At 37.4% G+C, this 13,489-nt stretch overlaps 1 protein-coding gene across 4 annotated transcripts in view; it reads right to left on the reverse strand.

Moving 5' to 3' along the window:
• osbpl9 (oxysterol binding protein-like 9) overlaps nucleotides 1-13,039 on the reverse strand; it is a 36,997-nt gene extending 23,958 nt beyond the window's left edge. For 2 of the 4 annotated variants that reach the window (XM_048208694.1, XM_048208693.1), the window contains exons 1-4: nucleotides 12,885-13,039; nucleotides 11,561-11,611; nucleotides 9,169-9,247; nucleotides 717-790 (exon numbers count right to left, since the gene is read on the reverse strand). In XM_048208694.1, coding sequence (XP_048064651.1) covers nucleotides 717-790; nucleotides 9,169-9,247; nucleotides 11,561-11,611; nucleotides 12,885-12,995 — 315 coding nt within the window. In that variant the 5' untranslated portion in view covers nucleotides 12,996-13,039. Of the gene's footprint in view, nucleotides 1-716; nucleotides 791-2,032; nucleotides 2,181-8,413; nucleotides 8,433-9,168; nucleotides 9,248-11,560; nucleotides 11,612-12,884 lie in introns of those variants that run through there. The other 2 variants (XM_048208695.1, XM_048208697.1) reach the window with 2 other exon arrangements.
• Between the last annotated feature and the right edge of the window lie 450 nt (nucleotides 13,040-13,489).

The raw sequence follows: 13,489 nt of genomic DNA on the forward strand, positions 1-13,489 counted from the left end.
GAGGAAAAAATGAGGAGAGAAACTAAGTAAAAATACCCTGTCCTGGTTTCCTTTGACAGCACATCAAGTACATTCAATACCCTCGGAGTCTCTTTGTAGTTTTCAGATTCTTAAAAAAGCTAATCTTTCACAAACTCGAATTGAAAACACATTATGTTTTAATAACAACAGCCAAAATGGGAGGACACATTTCCCTGCTTCAGGAAAATATTCCTTCGACTGACTATGCGGTCACAATTTACAAACGAGAAATGTGTCAACAAAATGTCTTTTCTGTTTTACAGAAACAGAAACCTGAGGCATACTCATCTTTTAAATAAAAAATTACATCATAACCTGGGGAAACCACACTCAATGATTTACGCCATTGACGAAAATGTAAAAAAGAAAAGAAAATTCCATTACTTCTTACCTAATTCATTTACAAAATTCTTACTTCTCAAACAATTGGTAGCTGGTAAAGGAAATAGTTTTATAGTTTTTAAAAATTGTAATAATAAAAAAACAGTAATAGTATTAAAAACTTGTACTGTACACATCTAGGGAGAGTACATCACATAGCACATAGATGACCTCAAAATGAACAGACATGGAATGAAAGTCACAAAACATCCCCCCAAAATGTAATGAGGTCTTTAAGCATATTTTAGAGAAGATTCTTTACCTGTCTGACTGAGGTGTAATCATGGTACATGTGGCCTAGATGTGTCTCTTACCCGCTGAAGGGTGTGGCGTAGAATCGTCCCCTCTAAGGCATGAATCCACTTCTCCCGCTCGTCTGCGTCACGGGCTGAGGGGCAAACATCCAAAAACACATCCATTAGTAATAAGTAGACGGACCGCAAACACACGGTGCATGAAATGGAGAGTGGAGAATGACCCTGCTGTGGAACTGTAAATGTGACAACGGTAACTACAGCTCTGTTGTCGGATCTGGTTTTCCTTAACGAAAACAGGTAGAGTTTCAAGAAGACAAGACAGGGTTGTGACAAGTTAAACAGGAAATTAAACACACACAAATAAAAGCCTCTGCCCTTGAGTAAATACGAATGGTAAGTAACGCTCGAGGAGGAGTTTCTTGCAGGAAAGAAGGATGAAATTTCAGGGAAAAAAACAAACAAAGTGCGACTAAAAACACAGCCTCTGTGCTGAAAAAGATCTATGAATCAAGCATAAAACTATAAAGTGTATTCTTAAAGGAATGACTGATAAAAACAAGTCTTCATTTACTCACCCTCATGTTGTTCAAAACACAATTTTATTCCTTCAATTGAACTTTTGTCGTTTGTTTACCTGTTACTCATGCAAGAATACAATTTATGAGCTTGAGTAAATATGATTTCCAGTATATAATGACTTAAATTTGGTCTGTTTCTCAAACAAAGCTATAATATGACATCAGAAGACTTAAAATAAGAGTTTTCTGCTGCTTTTCTGAGCTTGAGAATGACTGTTAACCATCCACTTTCACTGTATGTATGTAAAAGAGTACGTAAAGATTCCTCAAAACATCTCCTTTTATGCTCCACAACAAATGACGAGGAAGAGTAAAAAGTCCATTTTAAAAAGTGCTAAATGTAGTTCACATCAAGCGGCAAATCCAACCTTTAAGGCGTGATTTGATGTTTGGCATGAGGCTCCACACAAAGTTCACAGACAGATATTATATTAGACTAAATCTCTCTCTCTCTCTTATAGCATTAGACATACATTTAATAATTTCCTCAGGGAACCATCTGAAAAGCAGCAATGACATCATAAGATATAGCTGACACTTCGATGGATGAAGGTGCAAAGCTCAGCAGAAAATCTAAAAGCTTTCGGAAGCATGAAGGAGGTCTGATAAATTCAAATACAGTTAAAAACCCCTCATTTGTGTGTGTGGAGGCGACCCAATATAGATGATAGAACAATCTTGAGGCAGCAGCGGTACACATACACTGAATTGGTTAATAATCAATACACATCAGACAGAAAAAGCAAAAAACACAAGTAGATAAGTATCTTCAAGAGAACTTTTAATTCTCTTTACCTGCTTGTTAAGTACAGCAGCATTCGTTCGCACAAGTCCACATCTATGGAACATGCTTGAAATCAATGTCCTAGATCTGTGTGAGTCTCACAGTCCAAAACAAACATGGCCCCTCCCTGGGCTACTGGCACGGCGGTGGAGATCACATGACGCATGATGCCAGGCTACTTCCACTAGCTAGCTAGCCAATGAGGTTTCACTAGGTGAGGTAGTAGGAGTTGATTACAAAACACTGCACTTGTCCGTTATTTGGCAATAAGGACATGCTAACACTGACCTAAAGGCAACAGCAAAACCCTGTGTAGAACATGAAATAAAAAAAGTATTAATAATAATAATAATGTTATAAATTAATAATAAAGTAATCCAAATATATTATCAAAGAAATGCACACTTTAACTGCTGTCTACTTGAGTTTGAGCAAAAGCATGAGTGCTAACTTATGTCATCACCTATTTTGCACAATGTAATTCAGTTTTTAGATTCTCTCCTCCTCGTCTCTACCCTACATACTGAGAAAAAGGTGGAGTGTGTCTCTGGAGGGCAATGGCGGACTTCACAGTGGAATGAGGGCACCTTATGCAATGTGCCCTTCTAACAACACCCCAGCAGTATGCAAGAAAACGAAAGACCTAACCACTCAAAAAAAATGTCTCATTATTTAAATAAGTCCATTTAAACCCAAAGAACTTGAAAGGGATTTCTTCAACAATAGCAGCTGTTGTCAAATAGCAAGACGTCTCCACCAGATTTGCTACTGAGATACTACAAGATGTTAAAGAACAGTGAAATAAAAGAGTTATAGTCAGAGAAGCCAAAAAGAATTAGAGTATGTTAAGGATGATATTAAAAAAATTCTGGCTAACACAAATAAGCAAAGCAATTTTTTTTTTTTTTTACATGTAATGGCCAATAACAAATAAATTGCTGATATTAAAATAATATACACTACACTAGTGTTCAAAAGTTTGAGGTCGGAAAGAAGTCTCTTATGCTCACTAAAACTGCATTTATTTGATACAATAATATTGTGAAACAGTAATATTGTGAAATATTATTACAATTTATTATTACAAAAACTGATTTGTATTTGAATATTTTATAAAGTGTAATTTATTCCTGTAACGCAAAGCTGAATTTTCAGCATCATTATTACTTCAGGCTTCAGTGTCACATGATCCTTCAGAAATCATTCTAATATGATGATTTCCTGCTCAAGAAACATTTCTAATTATTATCGATATTAAAGGGTTAGTTCACCCAAAAATTAAAATTCTGTCATTTATTACTTACCTTCATGCCGTTCCACACCCGTAAGACCTTCGTTAATCTTCAGAACACAAATTTAGATATTTTTGTTGATCCGATGGCTCAGTGAGGCCTCCATAGGGAGCAATGACACTTCCTCTCTCACGATCCATAAGGTACTAAAAACATATTTTAATCGGTTCATTTGAGTACAGTGGTTCAATATTAATATTATAAAGCGACGAGAATATTTTTGGAGCGCCAAAAAAACAAAATAACGACTTATTTAGTGAAGGCCGATTTCAAAACACTGCGGCAGGAAGCATCGAAGCACAATTAATCAGTGTGTCGAATCATGATTCAGATCGCGTGTCAAACTTCCAACGGCTGAAATCACGTGACTTTGGCGCTCCGAACAGCAGATTCGACACACTGATTCATCTGTGCTCCGATGCTTCCTGAAGCATTATTTTGAAATCGGCCATCACTAAATAAGTCGTTATTTAGTTTTTTTTGGCGCTCGAAAAATATTCTCGTCGCTTTATAATATTAATATTGAACCACTGTACTCACATGAACCGATTTAAATATGTTTTTAGTACCTTTATGGATCTTGAGAGAGGAAATGTCCATTGCTCCCTATGGATGCCTCACGGAGCCATCGGATTTCAACTAAATATCTTAATTTGTGTTCCGAAGATTAACAAAGGTCTTACGGGTGTGGAACGACATGAGGGTAAGTAATAAATGACAGAATTTAAATTTTTGGGTGAACTAACCCTTTAAAATGTTAAAAACAGTTGTGCTTCTTAATATTTTAGTGGAAACTATGATATATTTGTTTCCAGGATGATGGATCCGAAATGGTCAATATTCATATTCATGCACTTTTGTTAATATTTATTTTTAATCATTTATGGCTTATGACTTTTGCTTTCATATATTTATGTACTCATACTTTATAGATTAATTCTTATCATATTTTCAAGTATTTACTTGTTATTGTACCCTTATGGTTATTTTATATTTAAGAGTATGATTTCTATGTTCAATTGTTCTTCAAGTGTTCTAGTGTGACAGGTCATGCTGACACGTTTGTGGTTAGACATTGGACGCCTGCAGAATTAACCATTTGAATTCTGATCAAAATATGTCTGTTATTTTTCCTGATGACATTTAAAAGGGTAAGATTTGCAAAATTCCCTATAGGTGATAAAAACAACTATTTTTGACACTGGACCAGTAGATGACGTAGTGGGTGAAATTAACCTTTTCTTTTAGAACAAAAACATCAATTTAGTTTGTGTGGGTTGGGAATTTCCCTGTATGCTTATGGTATAATATGGACTGAGTTGTTGATAATTCAGCTTTTTCCCTCCTTTGCTCTCCTTGACTTCTACTTCTTGTCTCTTATCTGCAAATGTCTTAATTATTGCTCTTTTTGATCTTCATCTATTAGATACAATACTCTGGATTTTACAATACTCTAAATTTTATTATTAACTATTGACTAATACTTTATGATGGTTATTTTACCTTTTGGTTTTATTAAATATTTTCATTATCGATTAAAGTTTGCGTGTGAGGCTAAATTTAATTGTAATGAATAAATAATTTTTCATCAACTTTATTTACTGCCTGGATCTCATTTTCACAAGTTTTTGCATCACAGGATGAATAGAAATTTCAAAAGAACAGCATTTATTTGAAACAGAAATCTTTTATAACAATATAAGAGACTTTACTGCCTCTTTTGATCAATTTAATCCATCTTTGCTGGAAACAAAAAAAACACTTACTGACCCTAAACTTTTACATGGTAATGTACTTTAATTACAAAATAAAATAAAATTAATTGAAATAAAAACTAAGATTTAAAATCATTGCTACAAGTGAATTTAGCCATCACAAGACTATAATGTACAGTATCAAAAATGTACATTCATTTTAAAACTTGCTTTAAACATGATTATTAAAATATTCTAAATAAAATATTCTAGTAGTAATTGCACAGGAAGATGTTACCACCTGCTGGGCATTGCTGCCTGTCGCACCTCCTCCAGTGCCCATGGGTCAGCTGCAGGGTCATCAGCCAGAAACCACCATTCACCAACGTTTCGCTCCTTTAATTCTGGAACGTCTCCTGGTGGCGGAGCAGTGACAGGGACGTCTCCCTGTCACCCCCTGCAGCTGGTCGCTGTTCTCCCTGCAGCTGTTGTCTGGGGTTAGGTGTTCTTCCCCCAACACATATCATTCCTCCTCAGCCAGAGCCAAAAGCTACCTTTCTCTGCCTCCTCTGCCAGATCCTTTGTTGCCCTCCTTAACCTCCCTCCAGTCACTCCTACTTCCCTCAAGAGGCGTATGGTTGACATATATGGTTATATTATTTTAAAGATCAACTTTAAGTGAGCACTAAATGATGGGAAGGGTCATCTAAATGTAAAAAATAGGGAAAATATAATCAGATGTCTAATATTGGCTGATATATTTCCAAAACTGACATCAATGAGTTCAAAAATAAAAAAATAACAGATATGGTACATCCCTAGTGTGTGCATCCATTGCTGTGTCCAGAAATACATAGTGTGCTGCCTTATACCAATACTGTGAAAAAGCTGTCGAGTCGGGCAAGAGCTCTAAAATGCTGCCTATGGAACAGAGCGCATGTGTGTGTGTGTGTGCGTGTGTGTGTGCACGATGTTCCTGCAGTCTCTCCTAAACACGCTGCAGCTTCCATGTGACTCCCTGCATCATTCCCTTGCCAGCTCTGTCCTGCAGAAACATGAGAGTTTGACGACAGAGAGAAAAAAAAAAAAAAAAAACACAGCAGTAGCTCATTCTTCATCCATGCAAACGTTCCATGTCTTTTCTGCCTCTCTGTTATTTCTTTCCCCTTAGGAGCATGAATGCAAATGTTGATTCACTGCCAGCAGGAGCTCAGTGTCTGACGCTGAGCGCTTTTAAACGCTGTCTGTTTTTTCTCTCCCCAGTCAAGTGTCTGAGAGGAAGACAGGTAGATGCTTTTAGCTTAGAGAAAATAAAGGGGCTTTCAGGCAGGGCTGATACTGGGCCACAGAAGAGTATGATGAATTATGGATGGTCCTCTAAATAGCAAGTACAGTTCCTCTGAGCCGGCTCTGTGGCCAACATTGTGTGAACCTCTCCTTATATTCCTGTCCTGACCGGTCAAACTCACCGCTAATTCTCACATGTACCTTGCTGATGGGGAGGTTAACTATATTCTTACATTCTCACTATGAAAGTTCAAGCTCACATCGTCCTGAGAGTGTTCATAACACCATATTTTCATTTAGCAGGTGCATTTCTAGACTAAGGTTTCTTTGTTTTTTAATATTTAACAGCATGCCGTTTGGTTTTAGCCCAGTAGGCAGCTTGCTATAATCCTGATGATGTTTCATGTCGAAACAAGAAAGCAACAGCACAGTTTTACTAAGGTTTAACCTGAACACATCTCACTTTACAAATCACTCCACCCTGCTCTGACACCAAACACAGCAAAATCTCATCAATAATATTAATAAGCATTTTAGTGTCACAAAGTCGAACTTTATGCTAGACAACCAGCACAGCCATCTAGACAGAAAAAGCTCTGCACCGACAGACGGTGAACAATGGCAACAGACACGTTCGTCGGGTTTTGTAAGATCAGTGCGTTTCCTTGTCATCTCTTGCCGTTGGTTGGCACTTGTTTTTGCAGATTGAACATGTTGAATCAGCATTTGTTGAGTCTTGGAATGTCTGAGAAGTGTCGTACTGTAATCTGGTGACTGTCGGTGCATTGTAAACTGCCTTAAAATGACACAATATTAATGGACGTGTAAATCTCAAATCAATAATTCACATTAATAGACCATTGTGCAACAAACTGATAAGCACAGCCATCTGCAAAAGGCTGTAAAGACATCACCAAAGAAAATAGCAGAAGATCACGCAAACCTCGCAAACTTTGTCAAATCCAGCATGTAGGTTTTTCTCAGAAGAAATCATTGTAGCAAACTGGTACATTAAAAACACAATTTTAGTGTCTACTGCCTACCCTGACTCTCAGATATTGTGAAGTCAATAAGATCGAAAGTAATGTGTCCTTGTTGAATAACAGTATTCATTTCTTTCAAAAAAAGAAAAAGAATGGTAGCTTAAGTCAGGTCTTTGTATTATAATGAAAAGCGTCAATCACTGATGCCACTTTAAAGTAGAGAAAAATACATTTCTATGAAAAGCAAACATTTACTGTTATATATTTGTATAATGTGAGTATTTACATTTAGTACAGTAAATGAAAGGGAATATCCAAATAATTAAAGATTCCTTTGAGTAACTGGATATTCCCTCTCATTTATTGATTTATTTATCGATTTGTGTGCAGACTATAGGAATAATATTATTAATAATAACAATATTCAAATCTTAATTTGTTCATGTCTACAACAAAATATACAACTTTACTCAAGAATATACCATTCTGAACCCAACATGGCACTATAACCCTTAAAAAAAGAGCCATAAATAATTAAGACAAGCAACTTGTGCTGCAATTCCGGTCCATTGAGATCAGGAGGCACCATTTCCGCTGTAGGGTAAATGACTCCTAAAGAAACAGCGATAGGAGAACTGATAGGATGAGTCCCTGAGGATCTAGAGAGGTGGATGGTATGAGGAGATTGTTGAAACCGAAGCCTGCGCTACACACTTATAGAAACACACTATGAAAACGCACAACAGGAAACCAGAGACAGCAGGTTGAGTTATGCCACCATTAATAAAAGAAAAAATGGATTGGCATACCATAGCACAACTGACACACAATACTACAAAGGTCGGTAATGAATCTTACAGGCCAAATTGAAAAAAAGAAAAAGAATTTCTTCATTCAATATGTGCGAGAAAGCAACAGGACTGAAAAATGACAATCTAAACATACTATATATGGTGCCGCCAGGTAACCACCAGTAACTCTTGAGAACGATTAACACACTGAAAGTTAATACTACCAGCCAACTCCATTTGTAAATAAAGACAAAGCATGGTCGAGACTAATCAATGGAAACCGCAATAATTAACGGTCACTGCAGAAGATGCAATCAGACGAGTCCCAGCTGAGCGTGACCTTACCCTTCTTACTGTAAAGCCACAGCATACAGTGTCGGAACATAGCAGTGGGTGAGGGCATGGGGAGAGTGAACGCACCCCCGGCAGGGCGGATGCGAAGGGGGGTGGAAGAGGACAGATGAGCCAGTGAGAGAAGGTGGAGGCTAGAGGCTAAAAACCTGGAGCTCAGCAGCCAGCAGCCTTGCGTAAGTCTGTGGTGAGACTGTCTGTTCTACTCCGTTTCTCCAAGAGTTCTTCCAGCTCCGGGGAAATTCCTAGTAGAAATTCACTGCGGATCCTGGAAAAAAATCCGTGAGCCTCTGAACTCAATTCTAAAAGCTATGAAATCTGCATATCGTCCCGGTCAGTGGTCACAAGAGATAAGCCGGACAAACACACCAGGCCTAATGTATGTTTGGATTGTGTGCGCGCAACTGATGCGAGTGTGAGTGGGTCGTGTTAGCATTAGAACGCTGGTTGCTGATGTCATAATCCTCTTTAAAATCAAAATGAAAAAGAGCATGTGGGGGAGAATGAGTAAGCATGAGCAAAAATAAACAGAGTGGAAAGAGGAGAGTGGGACAAGGAGCATGGAGAAAGAGAGAGAGAGAAAGAGAGAGAGCGAGAGAGAGAGACGGACCGGGCACACGTGAGCAGCCGGCTGATGGCTGCACTATAAACACCGGTTAAAAGCATCACAGCAAGAGGTGCCAACTGAAGATGAGAGAAGAGATGGACGAGACAAAAGCCCCAGAAGAACGAAAGAATGGAGACCTCACCCTGAAAATGGAAAGTCTTCTGGTCCACGGTAATGGTGAAAGTGCTGTCGTCCTCGTCATCGATTCCAATCACAGCTCCCTGCAAAAAAGAATGCAGCGAAAGCCATTCAGACTGAGGGACACGTCATTCGCTCTCTCTCTCTTTCTCTATTTTCCTCTGCCTCACTCTCTTACGCACATAAGAAGAGAGAGAAAAGGAAAGGGGTGGGAAACAATGGGTGGAGTAAGGGAGATAAAAAGAAAGAGAGGGAGAATGGAACAAGGCGGAAAGGGAGGGAAATAAGAAAAGAGAGAAAGGGGATGGAGATGAAAATTGAGAAAGGAGGACAGAGAAAGAGAGAGAGAAAACTGCAGCACATTCTGTAATTATTACAGGACCGACCAGAGGAAAAACATGCGACTATTAACTCTTTCATGCCTGATGCACTACTATAACAGATTCCGGTATATAATAATAACATTATAAAACATTAAAGAGAGTAGTTTGAAAACATACCAAGGGTTTATTAAAGAAAACGCTGGAAATATAAAGTTTAACACAGATGTAACAAGCAGTGCCCTTACTGGTAACTGAGAGGAAGAGAGCGACAACTGCTCACATCAGATCAGACCACAGGCCTTGAGAAAAATAAGCCAACGCCCAAAGCATTTTTGATGCCTGACTTAAAGGGTACTCACCCTCATTTCAGCTTTTGCTTGCGAAAGACAAACTTAAAGGGTTAGTTCACCCAAAAATGAAATTTCTGTCGTTCCACACCCGTAAAACTTTCTTTCATCTTCGGAGCACAAATTAAGATATTTTTGATGAATTTTTTTATGGTTTTTTTTATCCCCCATAGAAAGCAATGTAATTACCACATTCAAGGTCCAGAAAAGTTACTAAAGACATCGTTAAAATAGTCAACGTGACTACAATGGTTCAACCTTAATGTTATGAAGTGGCGAGAATGCTTTTTGTGAGCAAAAACAAAACAAAAATAATGACCTTATTCAACAATTTCTTCTCTACCCTGTCAGTCTCCTACGCTGTTTACGTTCAGCGCTTCAAGGTTCTACGTCAGAACGCCGACTTATTATTGGCCGGTTCCTGCGTCAGCATCACACACATGCGTCGTGCTGCTTATGTGAACAGCGACGGCCAATAATAAGTCGGCGTTCTGACGTAGAACCTTGAAGCGCTGAACGCAAACAGCGTAGGAGACTGACAGGGTAGAGAAGAAATTGTTGAATAAAGTCATTATTTTTGTTTTGTTTTTGCTCACAAAAAGTATTCTCGTCATAACATTAAGGTTGAACCACTGTAGTCACGTTGACTATTTTAACAATGTCTTTATACTTCTCTAGACATAGGGGGATAAAAAAAAAAAAATCTCTCGGTTTTCATTAAAAATATCTTAATTTGTGTTCTGAAGATGAACGACGGTCTTAATGCAATCTGCATTGTAAAAAGCGCTATATAAATAAAGGTGACTTGACTGGTGTGGAACGACATGAGGGTGAGTAATCATTGACAGAAATTTCATTTTTGGGTGAACTAACCCTTTAAATTTAGGTTAACTACTCACTCTCAGACAAGAATCAATTTCTTATTTACGACACCAATTAAAGCTGTGTAATATATTGACATTACATGAGTTACACAAAACCCTTAATTGCAATGTAACTACAAACAGTTCTCAGAGGAATTTCAACCATCTAAAATGAAACATTACTATTGGCATAATTGGGATTAGAAACATAAAACATGCGTGATAATGTCTTTTACTGTTTTTAGCCTGTATTTTACTACAACTAAATTACTCTTCTGTACATTCTGTATATTACAACAATTCTCCTCTGCATTAAATCTACATATTACATGTCTGTCCTCTGCATATTAAACTAGAGAGTGTGCCATCTGCTGGTGAAGAGTTTTCACAGCATTGTGTTTAATAGGTGAGGCATTTCACTTACCTCATGTTCTAATAATTCCAGTCAAAACAAATCTTAATGCTAAACTATACAAAGACCTTCTGCAATACCTTTGGGAAGGGCCCATTGTTCTATTATCACAATGTTGTCGAAGAACTGCACAGTTCTGCATAAAACCCAGACCTTAACCCCTAATATTAGACACCTTAGGGAAGATCTTAGACTCACATTCTACCTCTATTAAAAATACAATGCATTAGGCATAAAATCATGTCACATACTTATTTGAAATTCTTCATCCATGCTATAATATCCTGAGGGCAGATTCTCAAGGGCAGCCAGAGTGAAATTAATAGTATAGCCAAACAAAAATAATAGTCAGAACGAGGACAGATGTCAATCACTGAAATGATGGACAGGAAAAAAAAAAGAGTGAGGCCAGATTCAACTTCCTGCTCTAACAATAAAGAAAGCTTCTTACCCGAAGTCGCACACAGCCTCTTCTAGAGCCACGCATCATCTTGTCCTTGGACTGAAGGAGGAGACAGAGTGATAAAAGGAGCGGTTTGATAAATGACCAACACAGTGCTGAAATATGTCCAAGTCTCATTTTGCCAAAGAAGATTTAAAAGGTTCACAAATTGATGTGTTGGGTCAAAGACCATACATGTAACCAGCCTGGATTTTAGAATATACAGAAAAATGGCAGAACGATACTCTTGGCCTTATATATATATATATATATAAAACTATCGTTCTGCCATTTTTCTGTAGATTCTAAAATCATTATATATATATATATATATATATATATATATATATATATATATATATATATATATATATATATATATATATATATATATACACACACGTATATGATATCCTTTATATTAATATTCAATACATATGGTAGTACACTGCAAACTTAGACTTAATGGGGTACTAGAAAAAAAATACTTGCACACACATTAAGGTAAAGGTATATATGTGTGTGTTGTGTATGTATGTATGTATGTATAACATAATAATAATAATAATAAGAAGAAGATAAATATACCTTTACACACACACACACACACACACACACACACACACATATACACATACATACATATAATATATATATATATAAGAAAGTATTACTTTCAGCTTTCTATCTGACAGTGTGACAGTCAGTTTGAGTTGTTGGGTCTTAATTACATACAGTATTAGCGAAGATTAGACTAAAGAATTAATTTTTACCCATTTAACATTTATTGACAGTGTCATTAACCAATCACTAAAAATATATATGGCTTATATATGTAGACATTAACCAAACTGAGAGTTTAACTGTGGATGATTTACTGACAGGAACTGCAGCTCTTAGCTTAGCTATTTACCTTGTGTTTGAACATTATAGGAGGTTTTCGGATGCAAGTATGAAAGCTAGAAATGTGCGTTAACACATTTAATACTCAGCAGCTAATGCGTTCAAAACAGCCGTCACATGTGGACGCCTCCACCCTTCAAATTTTGCAAACTAAACTATACTACTGTAAGCATTTTTTCCTAGGGAGGTGGCCTTCCTGTTGGCAACACATCGCGTCTAACTGCTCATTGGCTAACGGCTTCCCCAGCAAAGCCCGGATTGGTTGAAGTCGCAGTCACTCAAACCAAGCCCCACCCCAACCAGCTGAGATTCCCAACTCCTGACAGGCCTGCAAGTGCTCGCTTCCCTTCCCAGCATTAAACGATCGTAGAACGGGCCACTAAGCGATAAACCCTCGCTCATATCTCGCAGCCGAACAAGAAAGACTTACAGTATAATATGACAGCAACCCGGCGTTATAGTCCAGTACGAACCAGCGATACTGCCACCCCTTCATGACGTTAGTCCATTTGCTCAGCGGCCCCTCCATGATGGACGCCATTTTTACACTTTGCCTGAGTGCTCGCGGGGAGGAGTGCGCGCGGCGAGAAAAACCATGCGTCTGACGTCACATGCCGAACTGTGGCTTACTTTAATACAAAGATGACTTCTGGAACCAATAACTTGGATATTACATAAGATAGAGTGTTTATTGTCATTTGAACGAAGCTGTACAAAGTTAATATTAGTAGCTATCATAACAAGTCAAACAGTGGAAATGGAAGTTATGAAAACTAACAAAGCTATGCATATGTTAAATGTAGTAATATACTGGAAGGTTTGGGGAATTTGTGATAAATACTGTCTAAAAATGTTTTATTTTACATGGTAGCTATATATATAGTTAAAGGTGGATAGTCTTGTGATTTTTGTTTAAAAAAATCTATTTAGTCAATGTCTAGTATAGTTTTAGGTTGTATGAAACTGTTAGCCTATCTTTATCTATACTTTTTAAACTAAGACCAATATAGACAATTTATTTTATGTTTTTATATG

The sequence above is a fragment of the Megalobrama amblycephala genome, linkage group LG12, assembly GCF_018812025.1.
Source record: "Megalobrama amblycephala isolate DHTTF-2021 linkage group LG12, ASM1881202v1, whole genome shotgun sequence".
In the NCBI taxonomy this organism is placed as follows: Eukaryota; Metazoa; Chordata; class Actinopteri; order Cypriniformes; family Xenocyprididae; genus Megalobrama; species Megalobrama amblycephala.